Source organism: Xyrauchen texanus, chromosome 12 (assembly GCF_025860055.1).
Source record: "Xyrauchen texanus isolate HMW12.3.18 chromosome 12, RBS_HiC_50CHRs, whole genome shotgun sequence".
Taxonomy (NCBI): domain Eukaryota; kingdom Metazoa; phylum Chordata; class Actinopteri; order Cypriniformes; family Catostomidae; genus Xyrauchen; species Xyrauchen texanus.
In genome coordinates, this window is record NC_068287.1 from 25,563,255 (window position 1) to 25,587,766 (window position 24,512).

The 24,512-nt window shown below is 37.2% G+C and overlaps 3 protein-coding genes and 1 gene segment (V, D, J or C); 3 read left to right on the forward strand and 1 right to left on the reverse strand.

Annotated features, from left to right (window-relative positions):
- Positions 1-1,578, forward strand: part of LOC127652887 (Ig mu chain C region membrane-bound form-like) — a 176,951-nt gene extending 175,373 nt beyond the window's left edge. The window contains 1 exon segment of the C gene segment in view: positions 95-1,578. Within this exon segment, the coding sequence occupies positions 95-477 (383 nt within the window).
- LOC127652326 (uncharacterized) lies at positions 1,538-10,916 on the forward strand. The gene is made up of 10 exons (XM_052138447.1): positions 1,538-1,556; positions 1,607-1,726; positions 2,888-3,190; positions 3,416-3,718; positions 3,804-4,115; positions 4,258-4,551; positions 8,407-8,736; positions 8,873-9,187; positions 9,466-9,750; positions 10,079-10,916. The coding sequence occupies exons 1-10, from the start codon at positions 1,538-1,540 to the stop codon at positions 10,240-10,242; spliced, it is 2,445 nt and encodes an 814-aa protein (XP_051994407.1). The 3' UTR covers positions 10,243-10,916.
- Positions 10,907-21,572, forward strand: LOC127652890 (general transcription factor IIF subunit 1-like). Of its 6 annotated transcripts, none has more exons than XM_052139323.1 (14): positions 10,907-10,923; positions 11,489-11,515; positions 11,749-11,795; positions 13,116-13,188; positions 13,305-13,498; positions 15,443-15,613; positions 15,754-15,959; positions 16,236-16,383; positions 16,502-16,560; positions 16,667-16,798; positions 16,910-16,983; positions 17,128-17,269; positions 19,159-19,291; positions 20,743-21,572. In XM_052139323.1, exons 2-14 carry the CDS (start codon positions 11,504-11,506, stop codon positions 20,966-20,968), a joined length of 1,617 nt encoding a protein of 538 aa, XP_051995283.1. In that variant the 5' UTR covers positions 10,907-10,923; positions 11,489-11,503; the 3' UTR covers positions 20,969-21,572. The 6 variants fall into 6 exon arrangements, with proteins under 6 accessions (XP_051995283.1, XP_051995281.1, XP_051995285.1 ...); XM_052139321.1 differs by lacking the exon at positions 10,907-10,923 and adding an exon at positions 10,930-11,113; XM_052139325.1 differs by lacking the exon at positions 10,907-10,923 and adding an exon at positions 10,930-11,113 and having other exon boundaries at positions 20,764-21,572.
- Positions 21,573-21,663: 91 nt separating this feature from the next.
- Positions 21,664-23,754, reverse strand: LOC127652933 (alpha-ketoglutarate-dependent dioxygenase alkB homolog 7, mitochondrial-like). 3 transcript variants are annotated; one of them, XM_052139392.1, is made up of 4 exons: positions 23,390-23,754; positions 22,600-22,773; positions 22,397-22,521; positions 21,664-22,128 (listed from the first exon to the last, which is right to left on the reverse strand). In XM_052139392.1, the coding sequence occupies exons 1-4, from the start codon at positions 23,663-23,665 to the stop codon at positions 22,008-22,010; spliced, it is 696 nt and encodes a 231-aa protein (XP_051995352.1). In that variant the 5' UTR covers positions 23,666-23,754; the 3' UTR covers positions 21,664-22,007. The 3 variants fall into 3 exon arrangements, with proteins under 3 accessions (XP_051995352.1, XP_051995350.1, XP_051995351.1); XM_052139390.1 differs by having other exon boundaries at positions 23,309-23,754; XM_052139391.1 differs by having other exon boundaries at positions 22,397-22,773.
- Positions 23,755-24,512: the final 758 nt, after the last annotated feature.

Sequence of the window (24,512 nt, forward strand, 5' to 3'; positions counted from 1 at the left end):
TAACTATAGCATTAACATACATATTGTCAAAAATGAGAAGAGGGACTCAGACTTATTCAGCATTCTGGACCTAATTGTGATCTTGTATTACTAGGTGGAGAGTTCAAGAGACCCTCTGTTTACATATTAGCACCCCCAGAGCACAGAGATGGGGAAACCATGACCCTGACATGTTATGTGAAGGACTTCTATCCTAAGGAGGTGTTTGTGTCTTGGCTGGCTAATGATGAACCTGTGGGTGGCGGGTACAAACAAAACACTACCACCCCAATGCAGATCAATAACCACTTTTCCATCTACAGTCAGCTCACTTTTGATTCTTCTCATTGGAAAGAGGGTTTAGTTTACAGTTGTGTAGTGTACCATGAAAGCGTTGATGAAACATTGCGAGTTTTAACTAGATCTATTGACAGTGATACTGATAAGTCCAGTATAATTAACGTGAGTCTGTGTACCGCTATACCATGCAAGGCATAGACTGTTTTACGCATGTGGTGTCTATGTGTTATGCATGTTAAGTGTTCAACTTTTATGTTTTATTTTTGTTTTGTGTAATATTTTTTTTAAAGTTACATGTCCATATTTGTAATTGTGTTTGTCTTTAATGTTTGTGGCCTTGTGCTTTTTAAACATTGTCATGCACATCACATTGAAGAAAAAAAGCTAATAAAAAAAACTAAGCATATTTCCTGTGCATTTAATGTTATCCTACCATTTTAAGAATCTCTGTTACAGTGTATGTGAGCATAAAGTGTCACAAAAACATCAAACTACAAATAACATTTTATTTTCAAAATGATCAAGCTCTTGCTTTGTTCTCTTAAAGTACACAAAATTAAAATGTATCTTTCCTTAGATCATGAATGAAGTCTAAATAAAAAAATCACAAAACTTTGGTTTTAAAATAAAAAAATAGAATTATGATGATGTACACCAAAGTAAGGCATTTTCAAAGTACATTTAAGGAATATACAGTATATGAACTAATCGACACATTTAATTCAGATGGCAAATTATACATCATTAGCTGACAAAATAATAGAAATAAACAAAGCACTTTAAATTGTTGCTTAATAAAGGGAAAAAAATAGTATCAATGTGTGTGCATATGGTCTTGTTTATGTTTGTCATTTGTGCCAAGCTGTTTGATGTTAGAATCATCCAGACATATCATACCCGGTTTCATAGTTCGGCGAATCCTACAGTGCACATCGGTTCATCTTTGGCATGCCAAGACACATTCCTGACTTTTTTGCCAATTTATTTAAGGTTGTCAGGGTCACCAAATGTTTATGTAGTTTTACATTGTTTTTGAATGTAGAAAACATGAGATTAAAAAGGGCAGATGAGACTAATACAATTTCACTAAATATTATTACTTTTATAAATAGAATTGGATCAATCGGTTAACTTTTACTGCATATTCCTATGTATATTCCTATACTTTTACTGCACCTTTCCAGTCTAATTATAAATAAGGATGGACAAGAGGGAGAAAAACACTTTAGTTGTAAGGGAACATGTTGTACTCTAACTCATGGTTGTGTTGGAGAGTGGTGCTTTTATTCTCTAGATAATCTATACATGTTCTTTTCTGTCTCTGCAGCGTGGCTTGTGTGGATAGAGCATCCCTTGTATGAAGCAGTTGACACAGATGACAGTGGCATTGAAAACACTGCTGTAACATTTGTCTTCCTGTTTCTCATCACCTTATTCTACAGCATAGGTGCTACTTTTGTTAAGGTATAAACCTTTAGATCTTTATTTATTTATGGGGGGTAATTAGCTAATTAGCTAAAAAAACGAATTAAGGTTAATCAATCAAGAGTCTTTAGGATGGTGATACTGCATGTACATTTGATTATGAGCAAGTCATGTTATATAGATCTTCTAAAATATGGGGAGGGATGATGGCTGAATATTTTTGCCTGACTTTTTAATTCTTATATATTTTCTTCATGTTAAACAGAATTTGCTTTCATTTCCTGCTCTAATAGTTGTCAAATTATTCTTTCAGGTAAAATGAGACATCTATCTAGGGACATCCATGAATTATTCCCTCTCATAAAACATTAGAGATTTTGACCTTATCATATACTCTTTTTTTTTCTTTTTTTTTTTCTTGTAAATATGTGATTGTGATGTTTTAACATTTGCTTTAATAAAAAAAAGGAAACTATTTCATTAGTCTTGGTTTTTTTTTCGATCTCCAATTTTCATTAAATCTGTGTCAACATTAGAAGAAACATACATTTGTAAGAAAACACTTATACAGTATGATTTGCATGAAGAAATCATGCCATTACATGTTATTGCTTTAAATATGTTTATATGGACTACTTGTAAGGAAAAACACTTAGTAACACAGGAGTATTTAGAGGCCATTGGCTTTATTTACTGATAAATACTGCATATTTATTTAATGTGAAAAGTTCATGTCAATTGTATAACAATTTCAAATTGCATAACAGGACAGTAATTTTATGTAAATGGTAAATGTGTCTTCCTGTGCAGGTGTGCTCAACCATGTTCCAGAGATGCAAATGTTTTTCAGTTCTGCTTTTGGTGGCTGTTTCAGCTTTATTTTGGGATTGGGTGTTTCCTAATGCTCCCATCTGCTATTTGCTCTGCTTTCTGAAGCACATCTCTCATTTCCTCTGCTGTTCACGTTTCTTCTGGTCCATGTTTAATGATGTAAATAACTGCCCCACTACAACATTAAAAGCATTTAATTTAAATGTATTTATTTATTGCAGGACTTAACTGTTTTTTTTATAGATTGATATTACATTTAGTTATTCATCAATCTTTAAACTTTGCACCTTTTACATGTTTTATTTGTCACATAACATAAGTTGATTTAATTTCATTTTTTGTGTTTTAACAGTAAAGCGCATCAGTGTGCCCACAATTGCTCTGCTAAGTAGAGAGGATGGTGACAAGATCCTGTTGGTGTGCAAATTAAAGGGCTACTATCCTGACAAACTTATTGTACGATGGTTTAGGGATAAGGAGCTGGTCGAACCTACTTTGTCTAATGAAAAGTTTCAGAGCACTGAAAAAGAAGCGAGAACCTTCACACTCATAAGTCAACTAACTATTGAAGCTCAGTGTCAAATCACACAGTACACCTGTGAAGCCACCTTCAACTCTGAGAAAATCCTCAACCAAACATATAATGTGTGCAAAGGTATGTTGAGCATTGTAATTGAAGCAAATAATGATTAGGTTTCAAAACCTAAAATCTGTCTCAAATACATGCTTGATAGTAAATTTAGCACAAATTCACTATTAGCATTATCATGACTGTGGAAAAATAGATTTTACCCTTAATGAAAAGCTTTGAAATATTTTAAAATGCATACTTAAACACACTTACTATATTTTTTAAATGTAATTCATTTCACCTGTACAGCAATGTGTCTTTCAAATTATTTGATGCATGTAAAGAAGCCCCATCTCAGAGACATTATGAAGGAGACGGAAGTTATGGCTTCTTGTGTCGTTGAAGCACCATACAACATCGAAGTCTCATGGTTAAAAAATGAAAAAATATTACAGGCCACCAGTGAAAACAAACACGATCTACCCCATTCAAGAACAAAGCAAATTGTGAGCAACCTGACTATATTTAGAGATGATTGGTTGCAACTTAAGACTCTTGTTTGTAAAGCTAATCATCCATGTTTCCAAAAAGAGGAGTCTGTATTTGAAGTCGGTGAGTACTTTATTTTGTGCTGATCATGTAATTTATGTTTTTATGGCATGCATGTCATGAGGTGACATTTATTTTTACTCCTCAGATGATATAAAGAAAGATCCTGTTGTGGTAATCAGGAGGCCTTTCCCAGAATCAACAAAGGCAGACAATGCTGTGCTGGAGTGTGTTGTAAGAGATCTCCCTTTAGGTGAGGCCTGCATCACCTTCCAGGCCAATAATGCTGATATCTCAGAAAACTATTGTGTGGATTTGACCCCTTCTGAAAGCATGCAGTCCCTAGCCACACTCTTCACAATACCTACTAAACACCACAAGAAAAAAACCACCTTTACCTGTAGAGTTCACACAAGTTACTTCAGAAAATGGGAATCAAAACCTACTGGAAACATTTTTGGTAGGGAGTGAACATCACAATTTCAACAATACCATTTTAACAATAATGATTTCATTGGCTATGTTTTTTTTTTTGTTGTTGTTGTTAAATTATGTTTTTCTTTCTCATGGGACATTTGAGACAAATATATATTTTTCCCCAGATGATCCTACTATAGAGCTCTCAGTTGTTCCCAGTGTGGAACAATCTACTTCACAAACTCAGAAACTAGTGTGTGCTGGGACAGGATTCGACCCAAAGATCACATGGCTTATAAAATCTGATGAGAAAACTGGCACAACCGAACATGTCACAATAAAGGAAGATGGACGCGTACAAGTATACAGTGAGATTTTGGTGTCACAGCAAGATTGGAATAAAGCGGTAACTTACACCTGTAAAATTGCTGATCAGCACATTGGGAAAACTGCTAAGAAGAGCACCAGTATTTGTGCAGGTAACAAAAAAATCAAATGTGATGGAACTCTTTTTTTTCTCATTGTATTTCTAAAAATAGTTTTGTGCAATCATGAATGATTTAAGGATAATATAAATGTATTTACTTGTTGTTGCACCTACAGCTTTAAGGCTGTCTGCAATGTGTGTATGTGTGCTCCGACTGACCTGAATCTGAGAAACTGCTGTAATTACATATTACAGCAATAATGAATGACCAGTGTCTCTCTTTTCTGATGGCTATTTAAAATCATAACTAGTGATACCCAATATGTGAATGAATAATTTTTTTGAGTCATTTTAAGTGAATTGGCCAAATGGTCTGAATGGATTCGTGATTTAGTTACATTTGTTTGGACAGCTCTCTCTAAAAATCATTTGGAGTGGTTCCTCACTCAGTGAAACAGCATCGGACACAGAGATCAAATAGAGCACTGCATGAAGTGGATATTTAAATAGAATTTCTTACAATTTCTGCTTTTTAAAGGTAACTTTTAAAGGTAAAAAACTCTGGAGTGAGGTTTACTTAAAAAATAAACCTAGGAAACAATCCCCACACAGAAATAGCTGATAAATGTCACATATTTTCAAATAAATGCTAGACACAACTCTTGGTGGCTTTACTTAGAAATTCTCAAGCAAAGTTTACCTTTCAAAACTCTATTTTCAGTACATTTTACTCTCTCTCTCTTTTTCAATAATTCACTCAAGCAATATTGCACTGAATTATGCCATGCTTTAAAAACTATACCAGCATATCAATACTTATTAACGTACTTAGTCATGTACCACATAACATAGAAGCCTTCCACAGCCAGGGAAGCAACTCTATGGACACGCCTGCAGGTCTAACGGGGCGCTATATCGCGAAAAAAAAGTTTACGCTTAAAATGTTAAAGTCTCCATATCACTGACCTTAGCAGGCCAGGGACAGGGGTGGAAGGATAAAAAGGGCACCGATTCTTTGCTTTTTGAGTATTTCAATATTTTCTTGTATATACTGTACATAGTTTTTTCCTTTATCACAAATAATAGCTTATACTGATATATTTCTTACAAAAAGCACCATGGTAATACACTTGTTTATATATTTATTTTCAAACATGGCCTTTGATAACCCTATATTTATGACATGTGACATAGTAAAACCATGCTATTTTTTTAAGTACCTTGGAGTAACATGACAGTATCATGAAATATGAACATGATCAGTCATTCAGTACCATGGCATTACCCGAACGTGGTGCATTGTGCGAAGGCGCAATGAGAAAGTGTGAGTGCGAGGCGATCTACTGCTCCGCGGATGCTACTGGGCCCTTGAATAACATATAACATGCGGGTAAGGGCAGCCGGTGGAGTTTCTGGTGCCCCCCTAGGATATGATGGTGCCCCCCTAAGGGACTTGGTGCCCTATGCAGTCTGTGTAATATGCATGTAGGGAGCTATGGTACTGTGGTAGCCTAATGGTATTTATCCGAAAGTGATAAGTCTAATGGCTTATTAGTTTTGACAAAACCAAACAGGCTTTGGCTGAACCTGACAGCTCATTTAGTTTATGTCAATATTCTATAAAAGACTAATTTAATTTATATCACTGAAAGCAGCGTGACCGCTCCCATTATAATTAATAAATCTGTTTACACTAGTGGTATGCAATGTTGGAAATGCGGTAGCAATCAAGAATTTATATTTTGGTGAACTTACAACACAATACATGGAGTGGACTTTTTATCTGACCTGTTACTCATCTGAGGTAACAGCAGGTCGATGTTCCGGGCATTTTATGATTCCTGGAAGGGCACTCCTGAGGGAAGGGATGCCACTCGAAAGCTTGTTTAAAAATGAAAATGAATCTTTTCTCTGAGGGCCATTCCACAAGACTGTTAGCAAAGGATACATTCATACAGTAAGGCCGTGTTTCCTTCAGAGTATCCACTTCAAGGGCTCTGCAGTTCGGAGTGAGAATAGGGCATAGGGAAGGTCACTTGCAATTGGATCTGCCCCGATCTGCTGTAGCACACACTCTTAAAGGCACCTCCGCATAATTTTCTTTAATACGCCTTCAATATAATAATATAATTTGATATAATATTAAATAAAAGCCCTTCACATAGCACATAAATATACAAGTCGTATATCAAATGAAAGCTCTCACTCTCAGTAATGTGAGAGTACACATTTTGCCCTAATACCACAGTGTGAAATATTTTCAAAAGAATCATAAATATGATTTCTGTAAGTCATCAAATACAAAAGTCTCTTTTATGCTCCAATAACTGTAGCTGTAAGTTCCAAATAGCTAAAAAGATTATATCTGCTTTTACTTTAGTTCTGTGAGCTTGCTTGGCTGAATAATCCAGTGTTATATCTTAGATTATTGATTATAAAATGACACCTAGATTTAGCTTCTAGTACACTCAGAAGCTAAGATATTAAATGAAACAACAAGGGTGGTGCTTGAACTAAAAATTAAACTGAATGTCTATGGACAAGCACATCTGTGAGGGCTAAAATGTGATTTCAGATCTGTTTAATGTGATGGAATTTGATAGAGAAAAAGTACTTTTTTGATCATGAACATGTAATTTTGAGTAGAAAATTAACTTCAGACTTCACAAAACAAAAGGTTACCAAACATAACAACAAAGCTTATTAATTTTTCAGTACATGCTTGGAATAACAGCTTCAAAAAGTTTTACATTTTACCTAAATTATCAAATTAATATGTCAAGGTTTTCTACTTTAGATTATAACATGATGATGCAAAGATAACAAACAATCAGACATAAGTAATATTCATATATACTTACCAGCTAGAATATACATTTTTACACGTTAACATTTGCTAGATGGCTGTCTGATCATTGTCCCACATTTTGCTGTGTTTCTAGCATCTCCTAGAGTGCTGTATTAAAGGAATAGTTTGCACAAAAAATGAAACCCAAATGAAAATTCTCTCAGTAATCACTTGCCCTGATGCCATCCCAAATGTGTATGACTGTCTTTCTTCAGCAGAACATAAATTATGAGTTTTAGAAGAAGATAGAGCCCTGTCAGGTCCTCGTAATAGGGTGTGACAAGGGGGAGGGCGGAAGCCCCCAATCGGGCTAATCAGCCGAGGAGAGGAATAAGTGCAGCGAAACGCAGCAGTTCGGGAGAGAGAGAGAGAGAGAGAGAGAGAGAGAGCCACAGACAGCTGCCATGTGTGTATGTCTTAATTTCACTTGTTTTCATTAAACATTATTTTGACAAAATAATACATTTCAACCTTGTTACATTGGTGCTGAAACCCAGGAAAGGAGGATGTGGGAACCGGAAGAACAGTCAAAATACTGTTTAATGAAAACAAAAAGACAAACACACATGGCAGCTGCATGTGGCTCTCTCTCCCAAACTGCTGCGTTTTGCTGCACTTATCCCTCTCCTCAGCTGATTAGTTCGATTACTATGCACGGCCTGGCCCCACCCTCCCCCTCTTCATATGGAAGTACATATGTACCAGGATTTTGATGGTACAAATGTCACATTAAGGAAGAATAAATGTAATCCATGTGAATCCAGTCGATCAATGTATGTATTCTGAAGTGAATCGATAGGTTTATGTAAGAAACAAGTTATCAATTCAAACGTTTTTTTAATGTGCACTTTGATGAGAACTGCTGATGCATTTTCAGATATAACATTGTCTTTGTGATATGACACAGTGTACTGATGTAATTCTACTTTATCTCAGGAACCTTATCAAACCTCTGTTTCTCAAGCAATGCAGGGCAAATAAGGGACAATCTCGTAATTCATGCAATAATTTTTCCCAAATAATTTCACACATTCAACAAATATTTTTACTGTCCAATAGTGACTGCACATTCCAATCAACTGGCATATGTCTACTTACTGGGTCCCTCCCTCAGTGAAGTGACATCTGGGATAGATGTCTCTTTGACCTGTTTGGTTGTTGGACAAGGTGTCAGGGATTTCTCCATCCAATGGAAAATGGATGGAAAGGATTCCAATTTGGGTAAATTATACAAACAAGATACTATAGAGCATGCCAATGGGACTCAAAGCATTAAAAGTGTTTGGAAGGCTCCAGTCAGAACATGGGATGCATACACTCTTTTTACATGTGAAGTTAAACAACTGTGCTCTGGCAAACCACAGCAGCAGAACATCTCAAAAACCAGAGGTGAGCACTCACATGCTATATATTTAGAATATTTTGCTCCAGTATATATATATATATATATATATATATATATATATATATATATATATATATATATATATATATATATATAGTAATTGTTGTCTCATGCTCACAGACCCCAAACAACCCACTGTCAGAATCCTGAGACCCCCCGACAGTGAACTCTATGGATCCCAAGATGCTAGTCTTCTTTGCTTCATCACTGGTTTCTACCCATCTGATATCTCTGTGCAATGGCAGATAAATGGGACCAAACTGGATGTGTCTCGCTTCACTAATAGTCCTGTGGTTGCTCACACTGCAAGACATTATTCAATGCACAGTGCCCTAATACTGCCTAAATCACAGTGGAAGGAGGGCATATATTCCTGTGTTGTTTCACATGAGTCAACCAAAGATTCAATTATCGACACTTTGGAGAACTTGTATGGTGGGTGCCGTTGGGAAAACTTTTACCAGGAATTTTTTATTCTATATGAAATCATACATTCGATCAGTTTTAAACTGAAATTAACATATTCCCAGATTGTACTCAGACACAGTGGCATTTATAAGAAGAATTAGAGGGTTATGAACTTAAATCTACAACAATTGATATTTGTGTCTTCTTGTTTACATTACATGATAATTAATTGAATTAGTATTTAATATCAATACAAATACCTTCCCCTGCTCTGCATCACATCTATTCTTCTCACTGTCCTTTAGCTTCGTTGATCCCCTCTGCTCCGTCTGCAGAGCTGCTGCAGGGCTCCAGTAAGCTGGTGTGTCTGGCATTTGGTTTCAGCCCATTTGACATAAAAATCACATGGCTACTGGGCATGACTGAGCTATCTGGCCATAATGTCACCAGCCCTGCAAAAGGCCCTGATGGTAAATTTAGCATCCAAAGTCACCTCCATCTCCTACCTTCAGACTGGGCACCTGGAGAGGTGTATTCATGCAGGGTCACTCATATTACTGGTACCAAGTTGCTTAACATCTCAAATTCAGGTATTGAAACATAAATTAATCCATTAAAAATATGTAAGATATGTGATGAAACAATCAAAGTATCACTGTATCTTTCAAGCCAAGTGACAAGGGATAAAGTGAAGCCAATAAACTTGTGGTAAAGTTTGTAATTCATTATAATTGGAGTGTGGTAAGGTTAAATTTCAGGAATGTGCAGCGACATGTTAACATAAGATTTCTTTAGAGAAATGCTGTTTTTTATGGACAATATTATGAAGGCCAACTTGGTTGTAACAAGTTTGATTGCTACTTTGTTGTTGAAATGAAAACATGTGCACTTATTATTTCCTCGGTTTACTCTGTACAGAAATATTCGAGGAGGCTATATTTTTTAATGAGAACAAACCCGATGCTATTGCACAGGAAAGTGTTGAAGAGTCCTGGAATATGGCCTGTGCCTTCTTCGTCTTCTTCATCCTCTCCCTCATCTATGGGTGCACAGTCACTTTGGTCAAAGTGAAGCCTGCATGAGCATGAATGACCTTTTTTCACTTTTTTTTTTTTTTTTTGCTGTTTTTTTTAATTATTTTTTAGGTTGTTTAAAGTTGTTATGCAGGCTTTTGATTCATGTTGTCAGAATGCATGAACATAGGTTGTTGGACATTATCAATCTCTGTGTGGCTTTGTTTAAAATGTTATAATGGTAAAAATCTTTGTTTTAAATAAAATTGCAACATATTATAATAAACTGAGTGCAACTGGTAGCTCAACTGGTAGAACATGGCACTAGCAATGGCAAGATCATGGGTTTGATTCCCAGTGAACACAAACTGATAAAATGTATTCCTAGAATGTACTGTAAGCCACTTTAGATGAAGCATCTGCCAAATGCATAAATGTAAATGTGCAAAGTTCAAGTTTGGGATATAAGCACTTTCTAAAGGTTTTGTAAGAGTTTAATGTGTAAGACTGTTTTAACAAATAGATGCATACGGTGTGAATATTTTCTTCTTCAGACTCTTTTAGAGTCATAAAAACGTTATATTTGTCTATATACACACATGAGCTAACATGAAACTGCTTTCAGTTCAGTCAGTGCACACTTGCTTACTGCTGTAAAGAACGTCATATTCCCTCCAGCACAGCAGATGGAGGTAGGTCTCCATGAAATTAACTACAAACGTAATAGAAGAACAGTATTCGTTGTAAGAGGTGGGGCCTGCTTTCATCATTTCCCCAATATTGTTTATGTGCTTTTAGTAATTGCGAAGTGATATTACATTATCTGTTGACCGAAGTGTCCAATTAAGGTACGGTATCATTTGCCGCACGAGGTAATTCAAAGTTTTAGCATTAGAAAGTGAAGTAGAGCATCGGGTGTTCTCCATTTAGCCGGTTGAAGGTATGCTATTCATTTCAAACTTCACTACACTACTTGAAGACCTCAATTAGTACAAAGCTATTTGGTTAATATGCATTTACTGTGTTTAACGCGTTCTGGAGTATTGGATTTATACTCTGAATGAAAAATAGAACAATGGCGGAGAAAGAAAAAAAAAAAAAAAGTATATCTTGTATATTATTAGACATATATTTCATAGGAAAAAAGCCTCACTAAGATTGGAAGTTTTCCACCGGAAACTACATGTTGTTAGTGTTTATATCCGGCTTCTGTTTTTGGTAGTCTGAAGATGGCCTGTGAATTGAGGTCACTTGCTAAGTGTTGTTCGTTTGTTCTTTTTTTAATTGTAATAAACTTGTTGTCCATTATGTGCAGGTTATACATGCGGAGATGACTTCACTGGTAAGTAAAAAAAAAAAAAAATGTAAAGCCTCAGCATCTCTCATTCAGTTCATCCAAAGCGAAGTGTTCAACACAGGTCTGGTCTAGTTTGGTCAACATGAAAGACGACGCTTTGCGTTTTTAAAACATGAATGACAAAGTTTTTCTATCACTTGACACAGTTAAACATCGCTATAAGCTCTTGGAAGTATAACGTGACAGTCTGAAAGAGTTTTGTCTTGTCATGTTTGCAGGGGAGCAGCAGTTCCTCCACAACAGAGTATGTTGTACGAGTTCCTAAGTATGACCCTGATTTATTTATTTATTTATTTATGTGTGTGTGTGTGTGTGTGTGTGTGTGTGTGTGTGTGTGTACACCAGCTGCCAAAAGTTTGGAATAATGTTCAGATTTTGCTGTTTCAGAAGCAAATTGGTACTTTAATTTACCAAAGTGGCATTCAACTGATCACAAAGTATAGTCGGGACATTACTGATGTTAAAAAAAAAAAAAAAAAGGCACCATCACTGTTTTGATCAAATCTAGCCCCATTTCCAGCAGCCATCACTCCAACACCTCATCCTTGAGTAATCATGCAAAATTGATAATTTGGTACTAGAAAAATCACTTGCCATTATATCAAACACCACTGAAAGCTATTTTATTCATTAAATGAAACTTAACATTGACTTTGTGTTTGTTTTTGAGTTGCCACAGTATGCAATAGACTGGCATGTCTAAAGGTCAATATTAGATTAAAAAAAAAAAAAACAGCCAAATATTGTTTTGAGGAATGAAGGTTAAACAATGCTTGAAACTGCCAAAAACCTGAAGACTGTGTACAATACAGTCTTCAAAGACAAAGGACAACTGGCTCTAACAAGGACAGAAAGAGATGTGGAAGGCCAGATGTACAACTAAACAAGAGGATGAGTACATCAGAGTCTCTAGTTTGAGAAATAGATGCCTCACATGTCCTCAGCTGACAGCTTCTACACGCTCAACACCAGTTTCATGTACAGCAGTAAAGAGAAGACTCAGGGGTGCAGGCCTTATGGGAAGAATTGCAAAGAAAAAGCCACTTTTGAAACAGAAAAAGAAAATGTTAGTGTGGGCAAAGAAACGCAGACATTGGACAACAGATAATTGGAAAAGAGTGTTATGGATCTTAACCCCATTGAGTTTTTGTGGGAACAGCTAGACTATATAAGGTGTGTGAGACAGCCACAACTATGGGAGTGCTACAGGAAGCATGGGGTGAAATGTCAACGGAGTATCTGGACAAACTGACGGCTAGAATGACAAGGATCTGCAAAGCTGTCATTGCTGCATGTGGAGGATTTTGTGATGAGAAGTCTTTGAATTAGTTTAAAAAGTTCTGAACATTTTTTTTCAAATTGTAATGGTCATTTTTCCACATTATTAATGTCCTGACTATACATTGTGATCAGTTGAATGCCACTTTGGTGGTTAATAAAATGACCAATTTCTTTCCATAAGGGCAAAATCTGTACATTAATCCAAACTTTTGGCTACCATTGTATAAATATATATACTTTAATATTTTCAATTAGATTATCTAGAGAAAGTTATCTGATCTCTGATCTTCTGTCTGCCCAACAGAAACACCAGTAAAAAATACAACATAATGGCATTTAATTCTGGTGATAAAGTCAGTTGTTCCACATGGACTCAGGTAAACGGTCATGGTACAAGGCTACTTGTATATGCGTGCTTCTGCTTCATCCTGTCTTGCCATCTGTTCCTTCACTTTTGTTTACAACTCTTTATCTATAAATATGTCATGTTTAGGCCCGTATGGAGCGGGACATGAGTAATAGGCGCATATATGGAGAGGAGGAATCTACGGATGGGGCTGGTGGCAGTGAGTTTGGAAAGAAACAGAGGGAGGAAGCACGGAGGAAGAAGTATGGCATCATTACGAAGGAGTTCAAGGCGGAGGACCAGCCCTGGATCCTTAAAGTTAATGGCAAGGCAGGAAGAAGGTACTGTTTTAAAAAAAAAAAAATAATAAAAATGTTGCTGCAATATATATATATATATTTTTTTCCTCTGGCCAATTGCCACTTTCTTATGTTTATATGCATGCTGAGTGCTGACAATATGTAAGGCTTTATAAAAGTCTGAAGTGATGTTCTTGTATTGGGGAAAGGTCATAAAATGTTGAGCCCGATCAACAATTGGATTGTAACCTCAAATTGCATTGTTTGTCCGTTTTCTGTCCGTGTTATTTTGACACTGGAGAAAAACACAATCTCACATAAAAATTTTATTGTGTTGTTAATTTGTGATTTGCATGTAAACCCTTAAAACAAGTTTTTATAAGCAATTTTTTTAAATTTGTTATCAGTACTTTTTTATACAGCCGTGGCCAAAAGTATTGGTAGTGACATACATTTTGTGTTTCACAAAGTATTCTGCTTCAGTTGTTGTGGTGTTGATTCACATTGTTTCTAGAATATTGTGCAGAGTGACCAGATACATTTTAAATAATTGCAAAAACTTCATTGGCCAAAAAAAACGTGATCACAAAAATCCAAATTTCACAGTTTTTTGGCCCTGGCACAAAATGACCAGCTTAATTTCACTAATCATATCAGCAGCACCTGGGAAAGTGTGAATGAGTACTAGTCAGGAGAAATCACTCTATCATTCTGATTATAAGAGCAGACTGATTGCTATAAAAGGAGGGAACATATGCTTCCAATAATTGTGTTCTTGTTAGCAATGGTTACCTCTAAAGAAAGATGTGCAGCCATCATCACTTTGCATCAAAATGGCCTCGCATGCAAGGAAAATGCTGCAAAGAATATTGCACCTGAAAGAACAATTTACCAGATCATCAAGAACTTAAAAGAGAGAGGTTCAACTGCAGTGAAGAAGGCTTCAGGACGTCCAAGAGTGTCCAGCAAGTGCCAGGACCGTCTCCTGAGGAGTCAGCTACGGAATCATGTCACCACCAATGCAGAGCTTGCTCAATATTGGCAGCAGGTTGGTGTGCGTGCATCTGCACACACAGTGAGGTGAAGAGTTTTGGACAATGGCCTGCTGTCAAGAAGGGCAGCAAAGAAGCCACTTCTCTCCAAGAAAAACATCAAGGACAGACTGAGATTCTGCAGGAAGTACAAGAATTGGACAGCAAAAGACTGGTGCAATGTTATTTTCTCTGATGAAGCCCCCTTCTGGGAAATTGATAGTCCTGAGAAGAAAAGGTGGACGCTACCATGAGTCCTGTGTCGTGTCAACAGTGAGGCATCCTGAGACCATCCATGTGTGGGGTTGCTTTTCATCCAAGGGAGTGTGTCCTCTCACAATTCTGTCCAAAATCACTGTCATGAATAAAGAATGGTATCAAAACGTCCTGCAAGAGCAAAATCTCACAAAGATCCAGGAGCAATTTGGTGGTGATCCGTGCATGATGGAGCACCATGTCACAAGGCAAGCGTGATAATGAAGTGGTTCGGTGATCATTACATTGAAATATTGGATCCGTGGCCAGGTAACTCCCCGGATCTTAATCCCATAGAGAACCTGTGGTCAATCCTCAAAAGACGAGTGGACAAGCAGAAGTTCACAAATTGTGATCAACTCTGAGCACTAGAAAGGCAAGAATGGATCGCCATCAGTCAGGATTTGGCCCAGAAGCTGATATCAAGAGTGAATTGCAGAGGTTATGAAGAACAAGGCTCAACACTGTAAATATTGACTCTTTGCATATATTGAATGTTTTTGCCAATAAAAGCCTTTTAAAACTTATGAAATGCTTATCATTGCTTTCCAGTATACCATAGAAACATGTGAAAAAAAGAATATGCAAATTTGTCACTGACAATACTTTTGACCACGGCTGTACATAGAAATGAATTCTGTTACATGCATTTGGACAACACCTGGATCACTAATTCCACCTGTTCCTCCTTACCACTCAGATTTAAGGGTCTGAAAAAAGGTGGGATTACAGAGAATGCTTCCTATTACATCTTTACACAATGTGCTGATGGTGCCTTTGAGGCTTTCCCTGTGCATGCCTGGTACAACTTTACACCACAGGCCAAGCATCGCACACTCACAGCTGAGGAGGCAGAGGAAGAATGGGGCAGGTGAGGGCAGTTTTAATGGTGATGTTAGATCTGTACTTGGAATGCATGATCGCTTTCTTGGAGGGCAATCTTGAAATACTTAATGACAACTTATCTAAAACCAGATCAAACATCATAGCTGCTTTTTATGTCCCATACAGGAGAAACAAAGTGGTCAATCACTTCAGTATTATGCTTCAGCGGCGTCTCCGAGAACAGGAGCGAGGAGAGGAGGATGAAGAAGAGGGAGAGAAAGGGGGGAAGAAAAAGAAAAAGAAGGGAGGCAGGGGTGGAGACCTGCGTATACATGACTTGGAGAATGATTTGGAAATTAGCAGCGATGAAAGTGATGAAAGCATGGGAGAGGGTGAGCAAAGAGTCAAAAGCCTAGAGAATGCTTAATTTTTTGCCTGCCGTTACATCTGGTGCACTGTAGAGTATTCTTGCCTTTCAAAATATACTCCTGACCCAATAAAGTGGAGCCAATTTCAGGCACATGCACAGATGATGTTCACAGGAATGATGGCGAAATTTGTGCACAAGACATAGCGACAAACAGGAAACCATAAAAAGCATACTTTTGGCTTGAGAAAAAGTAAATGAGAGCATGTCTTTATGAGTAATAGTTCTTTTTTCAATGCAGATGGGGAGGGCAAGGCAAAAACTAAAAAGGACAAAGGCCCCAAAGGCAAGGGAAAGAAGAAAAAGAACAGCGATCTTGAAGGATTTGAGGACAGTGACGATGGGGACTTCGAGGGGTTAGAGGTGGACTACATGTCTGATGAGAGCAGGTGAATCCGTTGGCCCACATGGGCACAATTACTATTGCCAAATATGCACACCCCTTTATCAAAAGTTGCACTTCATGGTTAGATCAGCTTAATCATCATAATTCTGTCTCTGCTATAGCTCTGAAGAGGAGGAGCCAGAGAAGACAAAGCCCAATAAAGGAGAGGATGTACCTAAAGGTTGTTGGCCAGCCAACATTTTATATGCAATCATGCAATTTGTCTTATGCTGATATTCGAATTGAGGCAAGGCATCTCAGTAAAGCTCTGTCTGTTTTCTTAATAGGGATTGATGAAATGTCTGACAGCGAGGAAGAGAGCGAGGAAGAGAACAAGAATGAAGAGGAAGCAAAGGAGGAAGAAGAGGAAGAAGATGGGAAGAAGACACCAGTGCAGGTGGAAAAGAAGAAAAAGAAAGGTAAATGCAGCCATCTAATTCTGTATAAGGGATTGTTTTGTTTGGACCCTTCATTTCCTTTATTTTTTCTTATATAAGTTACTTTAAAAACCATTGTGTGTGTTGTTGCAGACAGCAGTGGAGAGTCAGAAAGCTCAGAAGACAGTGATATTGAAGGAGAGGCAGCTTCAGCACTGTTCATGGTGGTAATGGCCTATATTTGTGTGTATGTGTGCATGTGTGTGTGTGTGTGTGTGTGTGTGTGTGTGTGAGAGAGAGAGAGAGAAATGTTTTGCTTAGAGGTTGTTTCTTGTTTATATGGTACAGTGCTCTTATCCTCAATCTCACAGAAGAAACGCACACCTCCTAAGCGAGGGGGTGGCCGTGGCTCAGTAGGTAGTTCAAGAACAGGAAGTCGACCTGGCACACCTTCTATCGACAATGCTGCCACTTCCAATACTCTCCGTGCTGCTGCCAACAAACTAGAGCAAGGTGCACTATTGACATTATCTGCATAACTGTACTGCTGATGCGCATTTCCATTAATTTTGTAGTTGAGTACTCTAACACACAAAACGAATAATCAATTACTTGAAATTTAGAATTTAAGTTTTTAATGAACAAACGAGTACTATGCATATATCTGGGTTTCCGCGGTCTTAAAAATTCTTAACTCACCCTTCCGCAAAATAAGGGCTTAAAAAGTTCTTAAATCGGAGCAACAATTCTTTAATTCATAAGGTCATGGCATTAAATGTTGTATGAGGAATTCTTTTCTCATTGCGCTTAAGTAGGGTGACCAGACATCCCATTTTGAAGAGGTGTGTCCCGACAATTCCTAAACATTGTAATTATGTCCTGGTTTCAGCTGGTAGGCTCACTGATCTTTTTCTACTTACATTTTATGTAATAATTTTCCTCTTTGGTATCATTTGCAGAGAAGAGAAGCAATTTTGAAGCGTTGCACGTTGATTTGTTGATACTTTCATTCTAGCCTTTCTGCTGAAATGCATCTGGATACCATGGCAAAGATGTCATACGCTTGGTGCGCACTCTTTGTCGGATCTGTCAGTCAGCACAAGTAGAAATGCACCAATAAAAAACTTGTTTTTACAATGAGCTGAAAGTAGCCGATCCATTTATGTAGATGAATATGTAAGCAAGTATTTTTCTGTAATGTTCATTTCCACATGCGCACTAAGGTTAATCAGACAGTGTCACGTTTAGACAGCTACACTGCACCTATTACATAGCACAAGCACTTATATTTTCAGATGGGGGGTTGTTGTATTTCGAATTTTTGGTTACAATGTGTTAAAACGTGTACCTGACAAGTCATTTCCTAATTACACATGCAATATGACATCATATGGATAGGCTACATGGAATTTGTACATTAAAAACAAAAAAAAATAAAAAAGCTAAAATGTGGTTAAATCGTGAAAAAAATAAATAAAAAAATAAAATATACATTTTCACAAACTATATAGCCTATACAGTTAAGTGCAGAAGTTTGCATAACCCGTTTGTTTTTATAAGTTTCCACACCCCTTTCAGAATGTATACAAGCCTATAAGAGGTTTTTTTTTTTTTATGTAGCACTGCCATTTAAAAGCTACATAACACAACATTTACACTTATTTACACAAATCATCCGGTTCAAAAGTTTGCACCCCTTGGTGGTTCTTATGTTGCCTTCTTGAGAATCAATAATTGTTTGCACATTTTGTAATAGTTTTGTATTAGTCCCTCAATTGTCAAAATCTGGACCTCATATATAGCCGCGTTTGGGAAGAACTCAAATGTGCAGAATATGCAGAGAAACCAAATAGTTTTACTTTAGTTGGGTTTTTTCTTAAGAGAACGTAAACTTCTTAACAGGATCATGTGTGTAAATTCAGAAACCCTGATAAACAACATCTCCGAGTCATAATTGACAAAAAACAAAACATTAGCACTCACACATAGAAATATACATTACAAGTCTTCTGGAGTGATACGATTATTAAGTATTGACAGAAGTTTATTTTGGGAAAACTATTCCTTTTAACGTCATGTATCCACACAGCATCAAACAAAGGATTTAATTTAGAACTGCAAGATGAGAAGAAATTTCATTGTTACCCACGGCAGACAAAGGCACAAAGGAAAATACAATTTCAATATTCAAGTAGTGTTATTACTAGTCAAATATTTAAAGCTGAACAAAACTCGATTACTCGTGTACCTCCCTAAACTGTACCATCTATGTTGTTCATGCTTTGTATTGCCATTCAAATTACATTATCTGCATTCCATTTTCCCCATATTATGTTCTATGTTGTTCTTCACCGCTCAATTTCTAGTCATGTCTAATTTCATGTTTGTGCTTTTTGTCTCAGGTAAGCGCCAGACTGTTGTATCAAGCTCAGAGACTCCAGCTGCTAAGAGATTAAAGATGGACCCTAGCCCTCAGAGCTCCTCAGGGAAAAGTACTCCCCAGCCAGTATCAGGAAAATCCACTCCAAGCTCCAGGTACTTTCTCCTCCTTGTCTGTCTTAAACACATTTACTCTTGCACAGATCCAGGCACTTCTCAACTAGCTATTCTACTTCAATTCTGGGCTACCATCTACTCTTTAGTCTTCGGCTGTACAGGGTCTAAACTCACCGACCACTATATAACCTACTTATTCATGCGATTAGCTAAAATCATGCAGATAGGGGTCAGTATCTTCAGTTAATGTACACATTGACCATCAGAATAGGTAAAAAAAAATGTGATCTATGTGATTTCGACTGTGGCATGATTGTTGGTGCCAGATAGTCTAGCTTGAGTATGTCTGTAACTGTCTCTAGCGTTTACTCAGAATGGTGCCAAAAACATGCAGTGAGCAGCAGTTCTGTGGACAGAATAATGTAAATGTATGAACGTACATGCCAGACGTAAATATGTTAAAATGTTGAACAGTTTAATGGGGAAAAATATTGACCGACATCCCCATCATATACACTGCCTGGCAAAAAAAACGAATTGCTGTTTGAATTTAAATAAGCAGATCCTTAAGAGCCTATGATTGGACAAATGCGGTGTGCAGCTTCTCATTTCCGAAAAAACAATGTCGGAAGATGTATCATCTGGTCGTGGAAAAGATGTTACTGTTTTTCAGAAGAGGCAAATTACTGGCCTGCATCAAGCAAAGAAAACGACTAAGACGTTTGCTGAAATCACTGGAATTGGGTTAAGAACTGTCCAACGCATTATTAAAACCTGGATGGACAGTGGTGAACCGTCAGCTTTGTGGAAGAAATGTGGTCGGGAAAAAAAACTTGAATGATCGTGATTGGAGATCACTAAAACGCTTGAATTCACTTCATAAAAAATCAAAAGTAGAACTCACAGACAAGTTTAATAGTGAAATTAAGAGCATTTTCACTCACAATGTGACGTGAACTTACAGGATTGGGACTAAACAGCTGTGTGGCCACAAGAAAGCCACTTGTTATTATTGAGACTAATTGGAAAAAACGACATCAGTTTGCTAGGTCATGTGGTCGGATGAGTCCAGATTTACCCTATTCCAAAGCGATCGGTAAGAAGGGAAGCACCCATCATGTACAGTGCCCACTGGAGGCAGTGTTATGATCAGGAATTGCTTCAATTGTTCAGGTCTAGGCTCAGCAATGTTCTCATGACACAAGAACCAGTGAGGTATATTACTGATGTGTCATCAGATTTGACTTGGGCTTTGTATACGTGAGTTGATAAATTATTTAATTTGAGCATGAATAACGAAATTTACATTTCGGTCTTTCATCATATAAAGGGATTGTATGCCTTCAGAATACTTTCAATATGACACACACGTTGCATAGACTACTTTCCCTATACATAATAGTTTGTAATGATATTACATGATACCATTTTAGAACATTTGAAATGACGTGTACTTACTGCATGGTAAACATCCATTCTCCAAATTTCAGACTACCGTCTCTCCCATTTAGTGATGTGCAGCTGACAGAGGATGCCGTGCGCAGGTATCTCATAAGGAAGCCCATGACTACTAAAGACCTGCTGAAGAAGTTCCAGACTAAGCGCACAGGCCTCAGCAGCGAGCAGACAGTCAATGTGCTTGCCCAGATCTTGAAGAGGCTCAACCCAGAGAGGAAGAATATCAATGAGAAGATGCACTTCTACCTCACTGAGTGAACAAAACTGAGAAGAAAGTGAAAGACTGAAAACCGTTGTTTTGGCCCATCGCCAGCAGGCTTTCCTTTTTTAAAGAACATTTTTATTTAGATTAAGACCTACTTGGTCAGAAACATCTTGTTTTTCTAGCAGTCATTTTGCTTTTACCTACCCAGCATTAATTAACAGTAGTCATCAAGTACTGTTAATTGGGTTACAGTTGAGAGTGCTGGAACAAGATTGAAGAGTAGAATGACGAAGATAGGGAGAGCAGATGGTTTTGTAACATTAGTGAAAGTGTTTTGAAATTTCAGACAGATTTAGAGCTCTTACTGCACAGTAATGGTGAAAATTTGAAAATCAGAGTAATCTGAACTCAATCTCTCAGCAAAGCTTGTAGGATTTTGAGAGTGACTCAATACAGAAAATGCAACTGCAGTGAAAGGGTGCTTTTAGCAGTTGACACGTTATTAAATTAGTCTTTTTATTTTCTTTTTTTTTACCTAGTTTAATAGATTTTCACCCATACAAAACACCTTTTCCAGCAGCACTGTTAGAATTCTGTAATCTGTATTATCACGTGTTTATCCCCTTAGTAATAAATTCAGTTTGTTTTTGAAATGAACTTTGTAGTTTTTGCTCATTTCTTTTAAATGCTGTTGTGTTTTCAGTGCAATAGTAATTTGAGAGGGAAACCACAGTAATGGATAGAAAAAGCGGCATATATTTATTATTAGATAAGGTAGACAAAATCAGTCTCATTTAATGTTCTTCAATTTACTTTTTAACTCCAAAATCACATTAATGATTTACATTTTTAATGATTCACATTTACATTTTATAATAATTACTATCCCTTAATAAATGGTTGTTTGCTGTTTCTAAGGAAAAAGTATAATGACTATTTTTTTAGTCTGAGAATATCTGTAAGGCAAACAATTTAGACCTAGTTGGTAACATGATCAATCTGACACCAATAGAAGTCACCTAGTTTCCATTCAAGACTGGTGGGAACTGGGAGGTTTAGTCCAGCATAAGAGCGATTCTTCCTCTAAGTGTTTCAAACTGGCAGATTCCGACAGATCACAGAGATGCGGCGATGACGTGGAACCCTCTGTCCTGAGAAAAAAGACTCTTCATCTTTCAAGATTTCATGTGTGAATTTAAACCTTGCATCATCCCTGTTAATTGAAGCACAAATATATTTTACTCTTGATAATGTTTCAATAAACTTTGAGGTAGTTCAGGTAGACTTTAATACCATACAGTGACATCAGGAAGGTACATTTTACATGGTGTAAACCTAAGATGGTTCTGTATACCAGTTATTGTTGTAAAATAGAAACTGTTTAGCATTTTGTGGTAACCAGAATATTTTAAATGGTTTTCCACCTGCAGATCCCAATTATTTGATGTAAATACCAAAGGTGAAAGGCACTTTGTTCATACCTCAATATATAAAGCGAACGACGATTTAAAAGCAAGTCCACCCAATCTGCAGAATTATTTTCTTGGACAAGTCTCATAACACTATCAGACAACAGGCTCAGACCTGCAATGGTGCTGCCACAGAACTGAAATGAGAAAAGACATGTAGAATGACAATATTGTAAATAATAATAATAAAAGCTAAATGTGGATAAGAGGCAGACCTTCACACTGTCGATATGTGGCTTGATGTAGCCCAATTTGTCCAGGTCCAAAACATGAACAGGCCCCAGCAGTGGACTGCCCTCAGGAAATGCAACAGCTCGGACCCGCCTTAAGATGCTTTCACAAACATCACCCCACTGCAAGCGCTCCGTTTCTCTGTAGCCATGAATGGCCTATGTGGACAATTCACCATATCAAATGAAAACGTCTATGGTGATGCAAATAAAAACTTAAACTTAAGTATGCTCAATCCAGTTCTTGGAGGTCCAACTTCCTCTAGAATTTAGCACCAACCAGGAACACAAACTCACCTTTCAGCTAAAGTCACTGAAGCTTATTTGCCCAAATTGTTTGGTTACATGGAGTATAATTTGAACACAAATCTATCCTTGTAAATTGACTCTCATTAAGGTGTGTTTAATTTTTGCATCACAAGCAGAGTCTTGCAAAGACTGTTTTCAAACAGGTATCCCAAACACTCCCACAGTCCCGCCCCAGGTTTTCTGGTTGGCTAACAAGCGGGCAGCGGATTCTTTTTTTTTTTTTTTTGGCAGAGACAGATGATAACGGACAATTTTGACAAATAGCTTGAAGCAGCTTTAGGATTCACAGGTAGATTTTTAAACCATGGTTGGAAGTAAACTCAGTAGCAGGATTGAGTACCTTTGGCCTACATCATCAAATAATACACTATAACATACCACGTACATTTACATTATGACGGTTTCTGTTCAAGTTGAATGGCAATCTGTGCAATATAGCTAGAAACACATTCTTTGTGTTACCTACATCGTCCCAGTGGTCGAATTCGTAACGCTTTTTTCTAAGTCCTTTTTCTACTTCTTTAAAAAGGGCGTTCTCCTCTTCTTCGCTGATGAAATTCTGCCTAACTTCAACCTGTTCCCGCACTGCTGACAAAATATTCTGGGAAGATCCACACAACCACTTGCACTCCTCTACGGGCCCTTTTCGCAGTGTCGAACCTTCCGAGGTAAACCTATAACATGAGGTTCTGTGGAAATATTTCCTCTGTGCTTCTTTCGCTACTCTAATAAGTAGTCTCATTTTGTCGTGGACATCTGACGATACCTTAAATAGTCACGATATTCTAAAACGTATTCCCGGTGTCATGCTGTTATTGACAGTGCGCCATTTTGAAATCGCTAGGATTTCTGGGACTTGAAGTACTTGAAGTCACTCTCTCCTACGGTCTGATGAAACATACACTGTAAACAACAAAATTCTAATTATTTTATGGGCAAAGTTAAAAAAAAAAAATACTAAATAAAAAAAATACATACAATTTTTGATTACACACAATTCGACTTACTTATGAATAATCAACATACATATGCACTGCACTAACATTGACAAGGCAATGCAGCAATGGTGATCCGACCATTTTAACCGCAATGGCATTTTCTAATGCAAGTGACACCTCTCCAATTGGCAGTAACCTATAATATAATTATTTATTTTTAGAGACGTTGAGTGGCTTGCACTTGCCAATGGAGCTGCTTGCTGCTCTGGTATGAAAATTAAACGTAAACCCATGGATTGAGGCATTATGCAAGTGTTCGTGCGTCGTTTTCACTGTGTTATGTTTTAGTAAGTGCAAGCAACCTATAATTATCTAGTGGTAATACATGCGCATATGCCCTGCTGTTCACTATGCTGCATGCAATGCCGCTTTTTACCACTAGGGAGCACCACACGACTATTGCTTGTTGTTATTGATGCGGACCGAAAAACATGGGAAGGAAACGCATCCTCTTTTTTTTTTTCACATGCACAATATTTCCGAAAATTTGCCTCCTTTTCTTCCTATTTTGCCCCCCTCAACCTAAAGTATTAATGTCTAAAGTAATTCAGACCCCACTTGTTTTACTGGATTTTTATGTAATGAACTTTA